At 38.6% G+C, this 23,213-nt stretch overlaps 1 protein-coding gene across 2 annotated transcripts in view; it reads right to left on the reverse strand.

Annotated features, from left to right (window-relative positions):
• The window catches only part of trrap (transformation/transcription domain-associated protein), a 93,425-nt gene that overhangs the window by 54,890 nt on the left and 15,322 nt on the right, over positions 1 to 23,213 (reverse strand). For both annotated transcript variants that reach the window (XM_077201122.1, XM_077201121.1), the window contains exons 22-38: positions 22,135 to 22,286; positions 20,356 to 20,555; positions 17,489 to 17,706; positions 17,184 to 17,381; positions 16,838 to 17,098; positions 16,297 to 16,458; positions 16,111 to 16,207; positions 14,836 to 14,957; positions 14,264 to 14,434; positions 13,333 to 13,401; positions 9,886 to 10,005; positions 8,717 to 8,836; positions 8,412 to 8,576; positions 8,129 to 8,310; positions 7,786 to 7,984; positions 1,332 to 1,460; positions 641 to 907 (exon numbers count right to left, since the gene is read on the reverse strand). In XM_077201122.1, coding sequence (XP_077057237.1) covers positions 641 to 907; positions 1,332 to 1,460; positions 7,786 to 7,984; positions 8,129 to 8,310; positions 8,412 to 8,576; positions 8,717 to 8,836; positions 9,886 to 10,005; positions 13,333 to 13,401; positions 14,264 to 14,434; positions 14,836 to 14,957; positions 16,111 to 16,207; positions 16,297 to 16,458; positions 16,838 to 17,098; positions 17,184 to 17,381; positions 17,489 to 17,706; positions 20,356 to 20,555; positions 22,135 to 22,286 — 2,832 coding nt within the window. The remainder of the gene's footprint in view (positions 1 to 640; positions 908 to 1,331; positions 1,461 to 7,785; positions 7,985 to 8,128; positions 8,311 to 8,411; positions 8,577 to 8,716; positions 8,837 to 9,885; positions 10,006 to 13,332; positions 13,402 to 14,263; positions 14,435 to 14,835; positions 14,958 to 16,110; positions 16,208 to 16,296; positions 16,459 to 16,837; positions 17,099 to 17,183; positions 17,382 to 17,488; positions 17,707 to 20,355; positions 20,556 to 22,134; positions 22,287 to 23,213) is intronic.

A 23,213-nucleotide genomic window follows, 5' to 3' on the forward strand; every position in this document is an offset into this window, starting at 1 on the left:
AGATTCAACAGCCCAAATCTGTAGGTTCTTTTTACAATAAAATGAGAAAATAGAAAAACAATTGCTTTATCAACATATTGACTCTAACATTCAAAAGTTTGGGGTCAGCATGTTTTTTAAAATGTTTTAGCACGGATGCTTTAAATTGATCAAATGTGACATATAAAAGTGATACACACACACATATATATATATATATATATATATATATATATATATATATATATATATATATATATATATAAAACAGACACCAGACCTTTGAATGGTAGTGTAAATTGTCAAAGACATTTTTTGATGCATAAACCCCCCGACCCCCCCCACCCTGATTTTAGGAAATACAATTAAAATCTGTACTCTACAACCTATCTTTACTTATATTTGTATATTATATATTATACACACTGATATTTTATATACATTTCCTAATATCATATTTATCATCAGCTGTTGATTATACTAATATGATTAAACCTGGATAATTTTTACTGGCTTGCTGTTTTTTCAGAAATTAAACTGTTAAAGAAATTATTTCTCTTACTTTCTTTGGGAACTTTTTATTATTTTCAATCAGACAAAATCAGATAAAGGCATTTCATAGTATTTTTGGCAGCTGAAATTTTGGTGCATGCTTGCTCACCTGTAAAACAATCTTCTTGTGAATGGCAAACTTGGCAATAATGTGAGCCAGCAAGAGGTGGCCGCTATACTTGCATGCCGGATCCACGCAGGTTTTGGGGAGCAGGCACGGCCAAGCAAAGGTCATGAGACGCCTCAGTTTGCTGTTCCTGCTCTTGTTGTTGTCATGGATGTGGTGGGGGGCGTGCTCTACCAGCAGGGTTGAGAACTGAAGCAGGTAGATCCTCAATGAATCTGCCAGATCTGCCTGCTTCTCAGGGTCAAGAACCTGCAAAAACGATAGGCATGTGTCAAAAGACACTAAAAGATGCATTGTCTTCAGTGCCGTGATCCCACAGCTGTGATGTACAGCAGATTTAAAAATATATTTCAACTTCAACAGGTTCCTCTCTTGCTGGAGGTGTAGAAAACAGACCCTGGAAACAAACAGACTGATTGGTTTGCTCTTTGCAATGATTACTAGCAGGGGAGAGACAATCAATTTAAGCATGAAATAAATGAAGGCTATTAACCTTCACCTGTGTCTCATTGGGTTAGTTTGAAAAACAAACACTATGACCTTTAGTGATGCCTTGAAATTTCGGCCTGTGAAATAACAGCCAGAGGTCATCATAGATGAAGTACTGACTCGATAAATAGAGAGTGACACCACTGCCACTGCACCTGGTTTGGAGCTGCTGGATCGGGTTTACCTTGGTGATGAAGACACTAGTGATGCTCTCAGGGTTGTCACCCTCTGGATTGGGCGGCCCAAGGAGTTGCTCGCCTTCCCCTTTCTCAAAGCTGTGCAGGAAGGCTGGGTTCAGGATGTGCTGCAACACCTGAACAATGGACAAAAATAATGTACAAGCAGCATTTATTTATTTAAATCAATAGACAGACACCTTTCTAGTGCTTTGATATTCTCAAATGAGCCGTATTACTATTGAGAGGGAAAAATTGTGACCCGATCTGGCGAAATGAGTCGCAACGTTCTATTTTAAGATATGGGCCGATTATGTTGAAAAACAATGAAATATTTTTTTTTTTTTTGTTGTTGCTAATTTCAAAGAACAGACATTCAAAAATTATCTCCCAAAGTTTCGTAGTCCAGATAATTGAGTAAAGGTATTTAAATTACTATTAAAGTTTACAAAGTTTACTAAATTCGCTGGAAGTGAACATTGCTTTTCTCAACTCCTATCGTCACTTCTGAGCATTTCCCGGGTATCCCCTGAAACGTCACTCTCTCTGCTCTCCAAATGGTGTTACACGTTGTATAGAACCAATCAATAAGCTTAGAAATGTACAAAAATGCTGATCATTTGTAGATGGGAAGCCGTTTCGACTGACCGGAACGCGATTGGTCCAGCCAAATTATTATAATCTATAATAATCTACAGTTAAACAACATTGTTTTAAGCATCGTATTTATTAAATTGATTGAATTTGCTTAAATGATCAACACCAGGGCTGCTTTGGAAGCTCCGGCATAAATAAAGTCATTTACAAGTATGAAGAGAACAAAAGAGACAGAGACAGGCAAAATGTGGCAGCCTAGATTCAGTTCATTTGAAAGCTCACTGTTATTAACCACTCTAATGATCATCATATTACCGTCATCAGCTAATGGTTACCATGTTTTTAGATATTCAAAAACCCTAATTCTTCCTACCTTGACTTCCCAGATGTCACCTCTTATGTGTTATATAATTAGTGTCTTTGAACACCAATTTAAGCTATGGGATAATACTAGCTTTGTACTTAGACGAGACGATAGTATGTCTAGTCACACAATGATTGTGTTGTTTGGTTGGTAGCTGGAGTGTGCATCAGCATGTGGATTTATTCAAACATTGGTGCCGTAGGGCTGCAGGTGTTCCTTCATTATCCCTCGTCCTAATGAGCCCCTCTTCCCTTCAGCTTAGAAATGTACACAAATGCTGATCATTTGTAGATGGGAAGCAATTACGACTGACCGGCACGCGATTGGTCCAGCCACCGTCCTGTCAGACTCGCAGCGAGCGTTCTGTGTAATAAACAAGCTAGCAGATCTCCTCAGAAAGGTTAAATATTTTTAATTTGAGAAATGTCGCTTTCAAAAGAGAGCAAAGTTGCCAAAGCGTTATCAAGCCCCCTGGCCATTGCACTCTGAGTCCACGTTTTTTTCGTATGCGTTTTTTTTGTATTCGTGATTCGGTGGCTCCGAATTGTCAAACACCATTCAAACTGCATGCTACGGATGCGAAAAACTTACGATTTATTTTTATATAATGGATGAAAGTTTCGTAGACAGTGTGCAAGCGTGATTGACATAACGTGAGGTCGAATTTTTTTTTAACGTGTGAAAAGTTCGGATGAATTTCAGAATCAGTGTGCAATGGCCTTTATCTGTACAAAGATGTCCGTGAGATTTGCCCAAAACCGCCAGTTGAGAAAGTAAGATGTCCCTATCCCTGCCCAGCTTAGAAGAGAAGAGCTGAAATGTGAATTTAATGTCAAATTTGAATCTGAGTGTGGATGTGAGTGCGTGAAAATTTGAATGAGTGTAGCTATTTATCTGCAAGGAGAATCCATTACAATTAGGGATGCACCGATCCGATACTCAGTATCGGTATCGGCTCCGATACTGCCATTTTTGCCGGATCGGGTATCGGTCAGGCGAGGCCGATCCAAATCCGATATTGTGCGTCTACTATTCTGTGTTATAGTTAACCCACAAAAGGCACAAATATTTGCCCCACAAAAGGCACAAAAACATTATAAAGCACCATAAAGTTTTCGTGCACTATCTTATAAGTGTTCTGAAGCCATTATATAGTATAATGTGAGATATAAATTAATATTTAAGTCATTAAATTCGAGATCACGTAAACTTTTTCCCTCTGCTGCGGCTGTCAGTCATTCTCCATTCAGCATCAAACAGCGCGTCACGTTCGGGTACGACAGTCAACATGATGAAACTCTCCAAGATGATTCAATGTTAATATTATTATACTTGATCTGTAGATAAAGGTCTATGGTTTCGCATAAAACAACTTTATATTGCTGGACTTTATTGCTGTAACTAAATCATGTTACTTTCTACCGTGTGTCTGTTAGATCACAACACTGGAGTCAGAGCACTATAATTGTTCTTCACGCGCACAGTAACTGATATTTAAAACTGTTAAAAGAAAAGGCTCAATAAACTATTGCATGGAGATAGATACTGTATAATACACTACGCATCAATATGTATTTCCTTTGTGCTTTGAACTTTTCAATGCGGACTCGACGTGCTGCGCGCTGTGACTCCGTGTTGCTTCAAGCGCATCATTCTGCGCTTGGGATGTGCATAAGCGCTTTGTGCCGCACTGTATTGGAGCCTTTTGCGCAATGAAGGATTATTAATAGCCTTTCTTGTTCTGTCCTATATATCATATGTTGCTGCCTCATTAAACAGCTGTGCTATACATTTAAAACATGTCTCAAATTACATAGCCTAGGCTACTATAAAAAATTATCTTTTTGATTTTTGTTATCTTGTTTTTCATGAATGTATTTTACAACAATATAAAGAGCAATGTGTAACGTTTTACAAGATTTAGTGTTACACTTATTGTCTCTTATTTGTTCCCCACTAAATGTTTTTTTTTTTCACTAAATGTTCAGATTTTATACAATTATTGTGCACTCGTGATATTTCTAGACTAGATTTTACTGCTGAACTATCCACTAATCTAGTTTATAATAGCATTTTTGACATATATTATGATCATATATTTTTTGGATTTGTTGTTTATCTTTATAATGAAGTTGTCTGTATTAAGTAGATTGTGTGTTGAACTGATAATCACTCTTTTGTGTGTTAAACACAGAGTTATAGAAATTCTACTTGATTAAAAAAAAAAAACGGCGCTGGTATCGGATTGGTATCGGTATCGGTCGATACTCAGAATTTTGGTATCGGATCGGATCGGTTTTGAAAAAGCGGTATCGTTGCATCCCTAATTACAATGTGTTTGATTAACCCAATATTTAACTGTTGGTATCTCCGTTATGAATTTGTTACACTGTTATTGTCAACTAGCCTACACAAAGATATGATTGGACTAGCATTATTTGATCTCTGTGTCCTTGTCTCTCTGCCTCTCTCACTTTCTCTTACACACACACACACACACACACACACACACACACACACACACACACACACACACACACACACACACACACACACACACACACACACACACACACACACACACACACACACACACACACACACACACACACACACACACACACACACACACACACACAATCTCTCTCTCTCTCTCTCTCAATCAAAAATGTAGCACCTCTGTTCAATCTTCTGATTTTAGTAAATTTTTTTAAAAGGTACTTTTAAATTATTTATTCAAATAAAAACTTTTAAATAAATTGAGCTTCAGCCAGGTTTAATAGCATATATATATATATATATATATATATATATATATATATATTAATGTCTTTGGTCAAATTAAGCTATTAATGGAATTAATTAATGGAAATTTTGAAAGATATCAACAAAAAACTTTAAAAGCGATTTTCTCAGGTTTTCAATTGGAAAAAAGAGGGCAGACAACCATAATTCAAATGTGTATATCTTTACAACCATTCGAGGTATGACTTTGACTAGGATACCATTTGAAAGCTTATGGTCTCCTCTTTCCATTAATACAAAAATCTCAATTTTGAAATTAGGGTCACTGTGATTCATTTTGCTGGATCAGGTCACAAATTACTTTTTTTATCTGTCCATATTGACCCAGACTTGGCTTTTAATTCAAATGCATATTTAAGTTTATTTTAATATAGTTTGGATTACATTTTTTTTAGATATACTTGTTAAAAATGATAATAAATAACCTAATTATATTTATATAATAATTATAATATTATTATAATCTATAATAATCTATAATTAAACAACATTGTTTTAAGCATCGTATTTATTAAATTGATTGAATTTGCTTAAATGATCAACACCAGGGCTGCTTTGGAAGCTCCGGCATAAATAAAGTCATTTACAAGTATGAAGAGAACAAAAGAGACAGAGACAGGCAAAATGTGGCAGCCTAGATTCAGTTCATTTGAAAGCTCACTGTTATTAACCACTCTAATGATCATCATATTACCGTCATCAGCTAATGGTTACTATGTTTTTAGATATTCAAAAACCCTAATTCTTCCTACCTTGACTTCCCAGATGTCACCTCTTATGTGTTATATAATTAGTGTCTTTGAACACCAATTTAAGCTATGGGATAATACTAGCTTTGTACTTAGACGAGACGATAGTATGTCTAGTCACAAAATGATTGTGTTGTTTGGTTGGTAGCTGGAGTGTGCATCAGCATGTGGATTTATTCAAACATTGGTGCCGTAGGGCTGCAGGTGTTCCTTCATTATCCCTCGTCCTAATGAGCCCCTCTTCCCTTCACATGAGTGATGGATCACAACAAACGACTTTTCTACAAAATCCATCACAGCCCAAACCACCGAGGCTCTAGCTGCCTGAAAACATCACCTTAAACGTGTATTCTGTTAAAAGCGTGCAGCTATTGAGCTCTCCTGGGGAATGTTTGGGATGCAACGTCTGTTTGGCTGTGAGAGGTGATATAGCAGAGCAGGAACGGCCCCAGCCATCAAAACTGTGAAGATGATCTGCTACCGTTTCTCAATGTCATTGTAGAGGGTGGCATTTGGAGGAGAACATCCAGTTCATTTTAATCAACTGGCATTTGATCTTTTTCTCAAACTTGATGGAATTCTTTCACATGAATAAACATGAAGTGGGAATAAGAAAAGCAGCCTTGAATACCAGAATGACCCGTTTACCGGTGGGTCCATGTACTCCAGGTAGTGCTGGCCCACTATAAAAAACCCTTCATAGGGCTAGACAATAATAATGGTAACAGAATCAAAACCAAAGGGACCATTGTCAGAAATGCTGCATTAAAGTATGTGATAATTTGTCATTTTCTTTTTGATTTTGCCTCAGTAGCCGCGTTTCCATTGCCCTTCAAATTGCGCAAATTGAAATTGCGAATTGAAAATAGGCCTAATGGAAACACGTCAATGTCGCGTAAATTCCCATATATAGCAAAAATGTTTACACACTCGCATGAGGTGGTTTTTCAGGCAAAACCGCAATGGAAACAGTTTTTCCGCATTTCCAGGTCATCTGGCGTACATAAAATTCGATCAATCTTTAAAGATGACGCGGTATGTTTGGAAAGAAGACAAGAGAGATTTTTATTAAAATCATAAAAGAAAAAAGGATTATGGGAATACTGGATTCTAAACAACAAAGAAATGCCACAATTTATCAAGACCTTGAAGTAGATAGAAGGGGAGAAACACTCAGAAACACCTCATACGTGACACTTCTGTGACAAGTTTAAGGGGCTTTCCTTGCCATTAATGCTTTGAGAACACGCCTATGTCTCCTTCGATTAAAAATAATGGCTAGTACGGTGGCTGGAATATATGTAAACCTACCAACATCCGTTGCCATGATTTTTGGAATGACTTATCTCGAGAGGAAAAAATAAAGTTTTAGTCGCATAACATCAGGAAACTCCATCATTTCACAATAGTTTTTTTTATCGACATTTAGAAAATGTCGCACAAGGTTTGCACAAATCTGTAATGGAAACGCAGCTAGTAATGGGGAACATGTCACCAAAAGAAGTTACTGGTGCATATGAGCTAGAAGAAAAAGTTATCATCTTCAACAGGGATGATTAAAGGCAAAGTTCTAATAGCAATGGCTATTAGAGTAATCTGCAGATAAATATTCATTAGCGTTCTTCAAAGACTTCGGTTAAGGGTGAAGACGTGCCTTTGAGAGCCAAGTGTGTCATGCACGGCCAGTCTCTGTCACCTTCCCCTTTTCAAACATACATATTCAGAAGGGGCAGGTTGTTATCCGCATTAGATGGTCAGCGCTAAGAGAGCGTGAAGCTGAGCCACTCTGAACAAAAAGGTGGAATTTATAACGATGGCCATAGAGGTCCATGTCATAACATCAGACACACTCATACTAGCCCAAAATGAGAGGTCTTCACAAACGCAAAATTCACAATTTCTCCTCGCATTTTAAAACTCACAGCAGTATAAATGGTATAACCTCACCTTTGCCTTAAGCTCATCATTGAAGTGTGGATCATTGAACTCCACAAAGCGGAAGAAGAGTGCTCGTTTGTGCGTGATGCTGTAGTTCTTGGGGATCTCTTCCTCCATGTACTCCTTCAGGAAGGTCATATTGCACAGGAAGCGGCCAGTGAAGGCTCTCAACAGCTGAAAGAGCAGCTCAATCTCAGAGTAGTTGCGTCTGAAGGAAAATGCACAACTTTAGTGTCAAAATCAAAGCGAAAACCTGCTGTTTATCCATTTTCCAAACTAATAACACTTAAAATATTTGCAACAACATTGGTGGTGCGGAAATGACACACTTCACTAAACAAACAACACTTACTTGCAGTAGCTAAGCAGACAGAACGCTAGAAGTTTGGGCTCTTTCCAGTTGGTTGCAGCCATGTTGTCTTTGCGGTGGCGTTCCTGGAAGGCCTCGCTGACCCATACTCGTCTGAGTTGACTCACTAGAGAGTGCTGACCGGCCAACCAGCCTTCATCATTTTTCACAATGATGCTTATGATCTGAGGAAGTGTATGAATGATCATTCATATTCAAGCTCTACAAACAAGCACATTAAATCAAATTTAACAGTCAATGATTCTGTTAAGAGAGTGTGACCCACCTTGATGGCCTGGAACTGCAGATCAAGGCGGGCAGTGCTGGTGGAGGGAGACCCAGGTCTCACAGTTGCTGCAGGCCCAGCTGGAACCAGCAGAGGGACAAACCGATTTGGGTTAGAAGCCAAGACATCTCGAAGTGGCTTGGCATCTTTGTGCTTCAAGAAGCTCTGCAAATGAATAATGGTAAAAAGGAAATTTATGAAGGATTTTTTATTTATATTCATAAGACATTAATGGAAAGATTTTTTTTAACAAAGGCACAAAATACAGTATGAGGTAAAGAGAAGAACAACAATAACAAACAGACCATGAACATACGGCTCCACTGTGGGTCGTTGAGAGTGGCCTCCATCATGAACAGCTCCACTGTTTGAGATGGGTGACGCGTCAGGAACTTGATCAGCGGCTCCCTAAAAGGACTGCCTGCCTGTGGAGTAACAAGATGAAAACAATGAATTGCATAAAACCACAATATTCACATTGCATAAAATAGCCTACAAGTTAGTACCGTAAGCTCACCAAGGCTGCATTAATTTGATCAAAAAAGCAATGTTATGAAATATTATTACAATTAAAGATAAGTTTTCTATTTCAATATATTTTTTAAAATGCTATTTCTGTTATGGCAAAGTCAGTACTCCAGTCTTCGTTGTCACATAATCCTCTAGAAATCATTCTAACACACTGATCTGGTGCTTAAGAAACTCTTTCTTTTTCAGGGCAGTCGTGGACTAATGGTTAGAGAGTCAGACTGGTAACCCAAAGGTTGCGTTCGATTCTCAATACCGGCAGAAAACAACTGAGGTTCCCTTGAGCAAGCCTCCTAACCCCCAATTGACCCTCGGGCGCCACAGCAAAATGGCTGTCCACTGCTCCGGGCGTTTGTGTCCATGGTTTGCAGTGTGTGTGCTCACTACTCATTACTTCTAATGAGTGTGCACGAACTTTGATGGGTTGAATGCCGAGGCCAAATTCTGAGTATGGGTCACTTTCACTTCAGTTGTTAAAAAAAACACTTGCTGCTTAAATATTTTTATAGAAACTGATACTTTTTTTCAGGATTCTTTAAAGAATAGGAAATTCAAAAGAAAATAATTGATATGAAATGAAATCCTTTGTCACATTGTAAATTTCTTTACTGTCATTTTAGATCAATTTAATGCATCCTTGGTGAATAAAAGTATAAATTAAAAACAAAACAAAAAAAACTTTTGAACAGTAGTGTGTTTGAATGAAGTCCATTCAATTATTTACAAATATGCCATATAAGTGTTTGAACAATCTTCATTCGTGGGCTGATATAAATATTGATGTGTGATTATCCTTGATTATTATTGATTCTTATTATCTTTGACATTTGATTATTTGGTGAGAGGATTATGCAAGTCACTTGAAAGTTAATCAATTAACAGGCCCAGTTCAAACAAACTCAACCAGCATTCCCTTGAGCTGCAGATTAGAGCAAAAATCTTGTACCTCTATGAGCATTGCCCTCTCCGTCTTCATGACCACTTCCAGCAAAGGTTTGACCAGGGTCTGTGGAGCAGCTGGTATCAGATGGAAGAGGTTTATAATGGCTGAACAGATCCTCATTTCCTGCAGAGGTGAACAGAGGAATGCATCACAATGATTGTTAGTGATAACCAGCAGTGGAAAACCAAGCCTACCTCCTGTAATATATAATCAATAGTGACAAGTTGGGGAACATTTGCAGGAAAGTCAGAGTGGCAGGTTAGTTCCTGAAAAAACATCACAGAACCATTGGGGCATCATAAGATAGCCGGTTTGAGAGGGACCAACTCAGAAATGTAAAACGTAAGGATCAAACACAACACCAGACACAGAGATACAGTTACAAAGACTCCACTAGCACAGAGAAATCACAAGCACAATGAGAGGGGAGCCAGTGAAGACCCCACAGCAGGTCGCCATCTCACCTCTACACCCTCCATGGCAGGCTGCGCCAGAACAGGAGACAACAAACAATCAGCAAAGCAGTGTGGGTAATGAGCACTGTATGGATTGAAGGGATGGGTTCAGGTGAATGGTGGGGTGTGTGTGTGTGTATTTCTGTGCAGAGGAATCCTCCTTATGAGCTGCAGACTTGTTGCCAACTCATGTTGCAAAAGGCAAACTCAAAAAACTGGAGGTAAAAAAGCTACAGTATTTTTATTATTATTGGAACAGGCAGCATTTCAGCTGGACTCAATCCACAGGTCTATTGATTTTCAGTGTAAAAACTGACAGTGGGAGAAATCTTGTGCCGTAATAGGGCATCCTACAAAGGTATAGGGATTAAGATCATAGTGCTAAATAACGCATAACCGGAAAACCAGCGATCTTTTCTAAACATTTAAATGCATCTATTCCACTGTGCACTCAATACACTAAATGTTCTTCACTTTATGAACAGGGGTTCATAAAGACAGCTCAAAAACAGCTCATGAACAGGGGTTATACAGATATGACTATTGAATTAATGTTTAATATTCAATTAATTAGATAATAAGAGTGGGCGATACACCGATAGACGAGAACAACCGGTAGAGATTTTGGAATATCGTCTCTATCATGGTTACGCTCACGTGACGTTGCTGTGCTGTGCCGTCATGTGCCGAAAACGTATCATTTGAATGTGTTTCGAAGCCTCGCTGTTTAAAAACAAGTGATTTTAAAATGATCAAGCCCGTCTTTGCGAGTATCCTCGTAAACACAGTTGTTTATGTCTAAGTGAACATAAAAAGTTGAGAAAGAAAGTGCATGTGTATCAGTATATTAGATCAGTGTATTCGGTCTTAAAGTGACAGCAGCCTAATATCTCTGCTGCTGTATGTGCCATTAATGTTAATCAAGCAATCTCATTGCTCCTGACTAAATCGCTTTCATAACTTTAAAAAGACTAAATGTATATTTAATTCACTCAGTGAAGGCAGTAGAGTTTTTAGTATATTTTATTATTATTATTTACAATATCTGTAGTAGCCTATTTATAGGCCTATATAGTGCTTGATGTTTTTCAGTTAGGTCCATTTCATATGCGTCTTTGTTCTATTGTAATTTTTGTCCTATTGCTTGTAATTAAATTAGTTTGATCCTATTTTATCACTGAGTTTTATGAAATACCAATGGTATCAAAAATGTATATAACAAAAACTTTAAAGCAAAAATAACTATATTGTGAAATATATCGTTATCATGAAATAAAATTACATATGACCCTCATCATATCGCCCACCCCTAAATTAGATACATTTACAAAAGACATCCTTAATCTTGGATATCTCCATTCTGTTATATGTTCTGGTTTTACTTTGTGTGGGAACAAACACTGCACTCACACTGCGTTATTGTTTTTTGGTATTAGTGTATTTTAATGAGAACAAATATATGCGGATGGGTTGGAGTTTTTCCCTCTTTTCCACCTCGCTTTTACATCGCTAATGAATGGCCGTGCGCATTTTACTTTCGCTACTTTCAGGGGCGCATTTGCTTGAATGATGGCTTTATTATTATTCTTAATGAAAAAAACAAAACAGTACAATTACAATCTCGCTTATAATAAACAGAACTTTTATTAACAAAACGAATAAGCACGGCATAAACTATGCTGTTAAAAGAAATAAAAATGGTATTACTTTAAAAAAATAAAAACGACAAAACTCCATCAGGTGACAGAATGGAGAAAAAACACCTTGGGAGAACCCAGGCTCAGTCAGGGGGCCAGTCCTCCTGGCCAACAAACGAACAGTGTATGATTATGATTTAGGCGGCATAATAGGTCAGAAATCAGATTGGATCAGAACTTTCACAATATTTATCCAGTTCATCTGGTTAGGGGTCGGAGTCATCACGCCGGTATGGAGATGTAACACCGATAACATCGCCTATCGCAGCAAGCCGAGTTGTAATGTCTTAAAAAAAAACTACAACTTTTATAGACATTACAACAAATGCTGCAATGATGTATAAATGCATATAAAATAATAATTATGTAATAATGCCAAAATCGTAATTTTTTTCGTAAGGGTAAAATATGAACTTCACACATTTTTTTTAGATAAATATGAATAAAAATTTCCTTTCGTAAAGAACGGAGCAGAAAAACAATGCACAGTCTTCATAAGTCCCTGAGTGCATCTTCTCGTTATTTTTGGGACACTGTCAAGATATTTTTACACAGAGGAAACATTGAAAAACAAGCAATGAGGAACAATCCCTTTACAGAACTAGCACCCCGGCATGGGCTAATCTGAGCATGCGCTCTTATGCAGCCTAAATCTGTACGGTCTCCCTGAATCGACCTTCTTTTTCTCTGTATGACTAAACTAATCTTCTGGAACTAGTTTCTGAATGCCCCCCCACCCCTCCAACCCCGAACCTGGCTGACCCCACCTCATTGTCATGTATGGCTGGTCATTCTGTCATTGTTGTAAGAATATTAAGAACTGCAGGAACAGAGGGCCAATTTGCATGTAATTATAATACATTTTAGAGAAAGGCAGGGCGTGAGCGAGACCGAAAGAATGGCAGCTCGTTTTGAAACAGCTAGGCTTTTTCCCCCTCACCTTTTCTTACTCTACAAGGTTATCTGTCCAACAAGATAACGAGGATCCAGAACTCTGAGGCTCGTTACTTAGGCGGCCTGGGGGTGGATGGCGCCTAATTAATCATTGATTGTAATATGGCCACTCACAGAGTCTGAGAGGGGGGATCTGGGCTGGAGGGGGGAGTCCAGTCCAGAGCGCTCATCTCAGCTCTCCATATCCACAGATCCCTTCCTCTAACAGATACATTACGAGGCTACCACCTTTGTGAAATTTGACAAATAATTCAAGTAAAAGCAAAATACTGGCCTTTGTTGGCAGCAAAGACCAACAGAGCCCCGCATATGCAACAGAGGTATCAAAACAAGCTTATACTCACACTGCCGTCACTACGCTGGCCTCCTTTATGCGTGATCACCACCACCTCCATCCATTTACGCAGATGTTGCTGCAAGAGCAGGAAAAACATTGAGTCTGTTCTCTTGACTGTTTAAATTCTTTGAATAATGTAGTGTATTCTACCATTATCTACTGCACTCTTGATCCCTTTGAGTTTAAAAATATCTACAAAAATATATATGAAAAATCTATCTGAATATATATATATATATATATACATATATGATTATTTATATATATATAATCATACCCATAATGGTTCAAATGGCTTTAGGGTCTGTCCAGCTGACAAACAAGTGTTTTGACACTGAATGCCTTTTCTGGGATAAATGTAACATTACGTGACATTGTTTACTAGCTGTTTTATTGACGTCTTTCCACAGTTGAAACACTGATTGATTACATGAGACATGATACAGATTTGGATAAGTTGAACTGTTTCTTTCAACCTTCCGATGTTCATTCAAGTTTATTCCGTGCTGTAACAACTAGTAAAGCGGAATTGAATGATCCAATCACATTTGCTCAACATGCCACATTGAAGAGTGACAAAACGGTATTTATTGTTTTAATTTTGTTATAAAATTTACAGAATTTGAAAGCTGCTACTTTGTTTCATATCAGAAGTAACAAAGATCAAAGCTTATTGCAATTTATTGGATGGGAGGCGCGCTGCAAAGTTTTTACATTCATCAACTGAAAACAGCATAGACTGAAAGATTGATTCTTGGGATTTATAAATTGATATCGGTTCTTAAAAATTATAATCAATTAAAATCAAGAAATCAATATTTTTTTTACCCAGCTCTAACCACTAGTCATCAATACCTTTATTAAGGGAACATTCTGGTTAAAATACATTTATTAAAATGTATTTAACCCAAACTGGTAAATTTACAGTATTGACTTACCATCATCTGGTCACAGAATTTGTCATTGAAGGAGTTGGGGAAGAGTCGTGTGACAGACGTCAGTCTGTTGACCACATTGAGCGTCAGACTGCGATAGTCTCCGAGCATCATCAGCAGGGGACGCATATGTGTATGGATCTGATCCACCTCGATGGTAGCTCCCTCCAAGAACTGAGAAATGCATAGGAACATGAATATACACTCAGACTTCAACAAATACATATGGCCATTAAACAGCCATTGGGTGCTTAATAGAGACAGCTGCTTTTAAATGCCCTACAAGGGAGACTACATGATAATAGCATCTTAAAACCCTGTTTTTCACTACTGTCCTATCAACTCACAGAAGCAGAAAAACTCTAGACCAGCGCAAAAGAAAGGCCACGCCAGCCTTTCGCAATGAGACGATGCATCATGGCCAAATTCATTTTCCTGTTAGCCTGTTTCACTCCATCCTGTATTGATCTTTTCAGGCAGGACTCATTAGAGGCAGCAGGGCAGAGGAAGAGAGTGCGGAAGAGACAGAGGGATTGGAGAAAGGAAATGAGGCTGGTGGAGGGTAGAGGACTGACCTTTCTCATGCAGGCCTCTCCGGCCTCCTGGAGCTCACTGTTAGTGGAGTTGAGGGCCTTGAAGAGTGCAGCTATGATCTTCTCTCGGGACTGGGGAAGGTAGTTACAGGCCGCCAGAGCGTCTGGACAAACACACAAGGAAGGGTTAAACAGCAAAATCCTAAAGACTGACAAGATTACAGGCCCTAAAATCCAGTACACATTTACATTTACATTTATTCATTTAGCTGACGCTTTTATCCAAAGCTACTTACAATTGCTATATTTCAGAGGTCGCACGCCTCTGGAGCAACTAGGGGTTAAGTGTCTTGCTCAGGGACACATTGGTGTCTCACAGTGGATTCGAACCCGGGTCTCTCACACCAAAGGCATGTGTCTTATCCACTGCGCCACACCACCCATTTATTATTTTCTTTCATTTACGTGCCACACACCAAACATTTGAACACAGGTACTACAAATTAAACAAATGAATACTATTATTCAACAAGGATGCATTAAATTCATCAAAAGTTACAGTAAAGACATTTATAATGTTACAACAAAAATATATTTCAAATAAATGCTGTTCTATTGATCTTTCTATTAATCAAAGAATCCTAAACAAAACGTACCACAGTTTCTACAAAAAAAGTTACGCAGCACAACTGTTTTAATCATTAAAAATAAGAAATGTTTCTTTCTTGAGCATCAATTTGGCATTTTAGAATGATTTCTGAAGGAACATGTGGCACTGAAGACTGGAGTAACGGTTGCTGAAAATTCAGTTTTGCCAGGCAAAATAAATTACATTTAAAAATATCTTAAAATATTTATTTTAAAATTTTAATATTTCTGTTTTTACTGTATATTTGATCAAATAAAAATGCAGCTTTGCTGGGTATAAGAGACTTCTTTGAAAAACATTAAAAAATATCTTACTGTCCCCAAACTTTGAATGGTACTGCAAGTACACAAAGTATCAATAAAACAAGTTAAATCTAATTAAACATGGACTTTAGCAACATGCTAACAATACACTTTTCCAATCAGCTGAGAGCCAAGCCTCCTATGCCGCTCTGTGCGAGGAGTTTTATTTGTATGACATACAGAGTTGCCGCCTCTGTAAATTGTGCAAATCAATTTAAGGTACCAGGTTTTAAGGTTCCACTTCAGTTACGATTCTGTCATAAAGGCAGCAGTCTGTGTAGGCATAAAACAGCAAGACAGCCTACCATGTTTTAGAACAGAGCTTATAAAGTTCCTTGTATATATGAATGAAAAAGTAGCACGTACTAAGAGCGGCAATGCGTAGCGGTACCAGTGAAGGAAGGCTTTTATAACAGGGCAGCTTCATCAGGGCAGCATCTTCAGCTTCACACAGGTTCAGCAACTGTGTCAAATCAGAAAGGCAGTTCACAGAGCATAAACACATTGATGTATTCATATTTCCCACTTTAGTGCAGAGTGTGTCAGACCGACCTCTGTGTAGAAGACTTTGTGCTCCACCACATTGAGGTCCATGGTGAAGAGGCGGGGCTGTAGGGTGGTGCAGAAGGTGTTGCCCTCCATCAGGCCGATCTGAGCGTTAGCGGGCTGATGCCGCAGCAGGTGTTTCTTTGGAGGAACCATATCCTGCAGCACCTGGAGGAAATAAGGAGAGTTTTAAACTTTCCCTAAATAGAGGAAGGAAGTTGACCTAATGTTCCTTCCTTGCTGGAGTTAACTATAAGAATTGTGTGATAGCCCTGGGCCTGTGTTAAAAGAGTTGATGGAATGGTCACTCGGACAGTCTACAGTTATCTAAACTTATAGAATAAACATGTGTTGTCTTAATTTTAATTTTATTTGCAAATAATTTATTTTTTAGAGAAAACTTCATGAATGAATTATTTTTTTCTAACACATAAAAATGTTTTTAATAATATAATGTACTCTTTTTAATGTTGGAAAGGCAAGTAAAAATATGACGGAGCAGGCAAAGCAATTTCTGTTATAATCGTATTGAGTGTGTCATACTAACTTCTTTATGAGGCTCCATTATGATGGTGACGCTCTTTCCTGTGACTTGAGCCAGCACCTGCAGGGAGTGCATGGCCTGCTTGCGGACAGTGGAATTAGGGGAGGTCACTTCTCGTACCAGGTCATGGGTCACCAGGTGGAAGGATTTGTCCTGGGCAGACAGAAGCTCCTCAGTCTTCTCCTCATCCTTTAGAGGAGTGGCACAGCGTATCAACAGCTGCTCCAGCGTGGTCTTTGCCATGGCAACTGCACCATTAGACACCTGAGAGAGACATTATGGGATACAGAAGTTCATGCAGGTAACCCAAAGATAAATGATTTCCAATGACATTAGAAAGTGTTTGTACCTCTCCTGTGAGGTCCATCATGACAAAAAGCAGAGCTTTGAGGAAAGTGAGCTGGTTCTGCAACACCCAGATCAGAGGAAGCCTCTCCATCAGGAACTTAATGGACACCACTCCACCTAGCTTAGCATACCAGGCCTGCTCATAGCAGCATGCGCACAGTCGCTCCACTATGTAGGAGAACAATGGAAGCTGGCACGCCTGAAAAAAGAACCAGATCGAGTTTCAACAGAAAATCCTTCAATTGTAAAATATCTCCTTTAAAGGGCTTGTGGGAAAATGAGTATCTAGGGGGAAAAAAAACTCACCCTTTCTTTGGAGCCCAGAATAATGCTGGCAACATCAAAGATGACAGCAAGTGCCACTTCCCCAATCTTGCACAACTCTTTCTCCTCATAGGCCATGCAGATGGCGATGGCGTCGATCAGCACGAGAGGGTCCATGCCTTTGGAGCCGTTCTCTTCACTATGGAACATGGCTGTGCTGGGCTGGCTTCCTGACTGGTAGCATGGTAGCAAGAAAGGGCCTAGGGCAGAAAATTTAATGTTATGCTATGACCTGCGTGCACTTCTGATGTTTCGCCCACACAGACAGAAAATTAAATCTTATATTTTTGCTGCTTAGCAAAAAGTCATAAAACTATATGCGGCATGAAGCAAAGCGGGGGCTAAAAGCCGTGAGAGCGGAGCGAGGCCGGTGGAGTGAATGTTAATGAGCGCCACCTGTGCCACACACTGGTGTCAAATCCCATGGAGGAGCTCGGGAAGGATAAAAGGAGGAGTGATGACAGTGGAAGACAAAAGAGAAAAAGGCCTGGGACTTAATGGTGCTTTATTTATTATGTTTATATGCGGCAGTCATATGTGAGGGGCTGCTTCTTACTTTCGTTTTGTTGTTCATGTTCATTTTGTTATTAAAGTTACATTGAACGCTCACCGGTTCCTGCCCCCTCCTACCCTGAACATAAACATTGTTACACTGTATTAAAATAGGACTTAATAAAAGCCAAGAAATTTTCTCCAATGTCTCTGCAGCCAATAGAAACAGTTACTGTTTAAGGGTGTTAGGACACTTGGGTGTATTCTGATACACTTCAGTGGCCAAGATAATAATAATAAATTAGATTTATTTTATAGTACAAAACTAATATTACTAAAGTTAAAAAAAATCCCCATTTTAACATTTATAAAATTTAATAAATCTAAGCCATAATCACTACTTTAACTGTGCAACGGTATTCAAATTCAAATCTATAACATAGGTCAACGAATAGAAAACTATGATGAATCTTCATGTCCACTATGTTCAGTACGATAGTCCTGTAGGGCTGAGCGAATTGGGTAGAACTCTTCACTGCCCTAGTATTTCAGAAATCCTTTTAAAGGTATACATGTGAATTAAATGTGGCACAATGGCCTTCATCATCACGGTATGCTAATGCCTATCTATTGCAAGGGGATTTCATAAATAGGCTGATTGAGCACTGTTGGGACACTCTAGACACAGGATAGTTCTGTCTGGAGAGACAGAGTCGTTTGCACCTCAATGACACATCTGTACCATTTGCTTCACAGGACATAAGCTTTCAACTTCATACAGTTTATTTACTAGTGTGTTGTAACATGTAACTATGTCATGTTTGGTCTTATCTGACAGCTTATAAACTGAACTGAATGGTGGTGAACTTAATAGAGATATTAAAGTATCCTAATGTACAATCTAAGTACTATTGCTTAAAGGGACATTGTGTAGGAATTTCTCCCATCTACCAGTGAAATTTCTCCCATCTACCGGTGAAATTGTAATTCAAACGAATTGTGCTCTTCAGCGCCTCACTTTTTCAAATGCGTGTTGCATCTAAGGTAACTGTTATGTACCAAAAAGCTATGACAGGATGTCTTCTAATAGCACTTCGTCGAGTTTTCCTTTAGGTGAACAGGTTTGTTATTTCAAACAAACTGCAACTTGACACAACAAACAAACGAATGTTACAGTATGAATAATAACAGTGCAATGCAGCCTTTTAAACGTGCCGGGGCAGTGACACAGCGCCTCTCACTGCTCTGCTCCTCCGTTTCTGCTGCTTTCAGTTACGTGACGCTGGCTTTGAACGAAAACGCGCTGTGGAAACGCGTTGGCCTAGTACTTTTTGACCTGCTCTGCTATTATAGTTTTTCAAGATGGCGGAACTACATGGAAACCTCCGTGGACCTTACCCGTCACATGTATGTAAAGATAATAAATTCTTCGTTCACGAGGATAAGTCCGATAATTGGCAGAGGTATTTGTACACCTTTGAGGACATATTTATGAATAAAAATATTGATTTTAGATAATAAAATACCTAAAAAACTACACATTGTCCCTTTAAACATCCATTGAAGAGAATGTTAATGCTCTTTTCCCCCTCTTGATCACAATCCATTTGCCTCATCTTTTGGTTTCGTTGTTGGTATTCCACTCATGTTTAACAATGCTTTGCTCGGGGTATAAGAAGGAAAGGTAACTGTTGATCTTGGAGAAAGGCTTTAACCCTGCCACTCCCGCACACCAGTGCATAACCTCATACTATGAGAAAGGCTTTTACAGACTCTTCTGCACAGCAGTGCATTATTTGTTACAACTAAGTTTTCTATACAGTATGTCGTTCCATTCAACTGTCTGTATATTTAAACATGTAACCTAATAAATACATTTGCCTTCTCTAAAGGCTTTGAGAATCTTTCCTTTTATCACTGATGTTGAAAGCTAAAGTGATTATAACTTTCGTTATCTAAACGTTCAGGTTAAATCCCATTTTCCTATCAGTTCTAAGAAAGACTTTTACCTTTAAATAATAAGAGGTTAAAGAATAAAAACAACTTTAATCGAGACAGATTATTTATATTGGAGTCAGATAAATAACTAAATTATGCACGTCATCCTTCAACTGCCTTTTGTTCCGGTTATTGGTTCAAAATAGCAGCGTAAGCATCCAGCCTTACAGTCCTGATTAAATTTTGTGGGATAAGGACCACATACTGTAACAGGTAGATATTTAAGACAAGTTTGAGGTCTAAAAGGAATACTAATTACAGTTTTAAATAATCCAGATGCCCAAGAGTCCATGTATTTCCATCTCAAGATTGAATTTCAATAAGGATGAAATTAGCACACAGGCAAAACGATTCCTCACCACACTGCTGAGCCACTGCCACCATGGTGTAATGGCGGATCAAGCTGGCAACGAAAGGCAGAGCGCTGGGCCTGAGATCCTTGATGACCGCAGACATGAACGCCCCCGTTAGGGCCTGCTCGAACGTCCTGCGCGCTGGGGTGTCCTGAGCTTTGTACCGGTGGGAGATGATCACGTTAGGGATCCACTTCTCTGTGAAGCTGTTGAAAACCAGCAAAGGGATTTAGCTCATAATTTGCATTGCATCCATGAACTCGCTCCATTACAAGAGCCTGAAGTTGAATAACCCAATCAGGCAATTTGATTTGATTACAGAGTATAAAAGGCTTTTTGTGTTTAGACAGCTGAGCCCCATGGGAGTATGGCTTTGTGTCTGGCTGACATTTTGTCTCATGTTTGGTTATTTACCCCAGCTGATAGCAGCACAGTGATGGAGTGAGTGTTTTATCCTTCCTCAAGCTTGCATTCTATAATGCCAAAGCCGGTAGCAGTGGTGATGGATCGCTCCATTTCATTATCGCTATTTAAAAGGCTTGGCTTAGGGAAAGGACTGAGCCGAAGAGAGCGGTCAGATCAATTCAAATTCATAACGCTGCCACTTGAATGGGACTCAATTATCCGGCCTGGCATTTGAGATATTAAGAGGGCAGTCCGCCTTCTGAAAAAGGCCCTTTTCATGATGACCAGCACAGTGTACCACACTGAAAGAGGGAGAGAAGATGTCATGAATCAAGACATCTGACAGCAGCTCTCTTCCCATTTAACTGACACTCGGTTATTTCAGAAAGGGGCCCGTATGACTGGCTTTTGGGGTAAACAGATAAAGTACAGTCAATTAGCATCAGCGTGGAGATCAATGACAATGTTATGTGACCCTCTTGCCCAGCCAGTAGAAACGGCTCTGAGTAATTAGCCCTTTGAACACTGTAGACAGTGGCGGCCAGGCTGGATGAGGCCCAGAGGAGCTGCACACATAGCAAAAACAGCGAAAAATGCAAAGGGACATTTCAGTCTCAAAGTGCACAAGAATATGGCTGCAATTAATAGTTATTTTGATAATGATTTTCTGATTAATTCGTTTTTTTAAAAAGCCTAATTTTTTTTCTAATTTCATTAAAATAAAATGTAAGTCCCCCTGTGGTGAAAATCAAGCTTTTAATGTTGTTTATAAGGCTGTGGTGTTTTGCATAAGTCAATACAATTGCTGAGTATTTGTATTTTCCTTAAAACTGCAGTGAACCAAAGACGCAGTTTAAAATCACTGGTGTTTCTGACGTCACAAACTCAATGAGTGGATCTCTGTGCTGGTGCGAGTGAGTGGCGGCGGGGCTAATTTACATATTCATAGAACTGTGTACACTAAATGAGGCAAGGGTGTAGTTACATTCAAGCTATTTTAAGGGGGACCTAATAATATTTATATTATATATATATATATATATATATATATATATATATATATATATATATAATACATTTACTTTAAGGCTATTGTAAATACAGTAACTATTTAGGCTGTGATATATTTGCCAAAAAAAAGTCACTACATTAACATTATACCATTTAGTCAGGTTTTTTTTTTTTTTTTTAAGTTTAACGGAGACCCTCTTGCTCTTAGAACGAGCCATTATGCAAAAAAGTAATAAACAAGCCGTTCTAACATTTACAGATGAACATATAACAGTAACTAATCCAAGATTTTTAATAGAGAAAAAAATTGTTTCATTGTGAGCTATTCACAAGGGTGCCAGTGCATGATACATTGAGTGGTTGTCTTACTTGGGATGAGCAAGGAGCTGGTAAAGGGCATGTTTGTTGTCCTCCAGGCTGGTCATGGCCACCAGGAAGCATTTGATCACCTCCCAGGCCTGTCGTCTGTAATACGGCTCAGTATTGGCACTCTTTAGGCAATCCAGTGCAGTCTCTATAGCCTAAATACATCAGGAGAACAGCATTAAGCCTTAGTGGACCAAACGTACTCATCAAAAAATTGCATTAAACAGCTTAATACATCCCATTATAAACACAAAAATCTAGTTAAAGTGATAAAAATCTCATCACAAAATGACACATGATTGCGCTCTTGACATTTTTATTCAAGTTTCATTGCACATATACGACACTAATCTTCCTCGCTTGAGTGAAATTTTCTATGATGACACTTAAAGACCCATCAAACATTAAAACATTCTGCAGTGATTAGATGCTTCTTAAACCCTTAAATTATAAAGAGACAAGCTAAAGTGCTAAGACATGCCAAGGGAGAAGATGAGCTAATTAATAAGATTCAAAAAAGGCAGCTTGCCACAGAAAGGGTTGTCTGAATAAATTATCGTTGAAGACAGTGTGACCACTGACAGCCATGCAAGTCATTTCAAGACAGAATCTCCAAAACCAGCTCTTAATACTGATGTGCTCTGGGAAAAGGTAAAATAAATGGCACAAGAGTTGAGGAAAAAAGAGGGCCACACTTTCAGTATAGCACTGTTTTACAATTCCTGTGGGTCCTGAGCTGTTCTGCCTTGTTGAGACATTATTATAAATGTCACATAACCTTGTACACATGTTCTATTCCCAGAAGGTACCTCTACACAAACCATGTCATTTTTCAAAAGCTCAAGGCCTCTACAGTGGAGGCCTGGCCCCTAAAAATGTGTATGTGTTATATATAAAAGCATTAGTTTCTTTAAAACTCTAGGAGTTTACCCCTCCCCCCACATAAAATCATTGCTCCTCTTCAGTGGCATCAAGAAAATGAGCCTAGGAACCCCTTGTAATGAACTCTGACACCATGTCAAATGTTTAAATTTAGCTTAATACCATGATGCTTGGAAACCAGATAAATATGGGTAGGATTA

The sequence above is a fragment of the Siphateles boraxobius genome, unplaced genomic scaffold, assembly GCF_051911475.1.
Source record: "Siphateles boraxobius isolate OS27281-9 unplaced genomic scaffold, OSU_SipBor_1 46, whole genome shotgun sequence".
Classification (NCBI taxonomy): domain Eukaryota; kingdom Metazoa; phylum Chordata; class Actinopteri; order Cypriniformes; family Leuciscidae; genus Siphateles; species Siphateles boraxobius.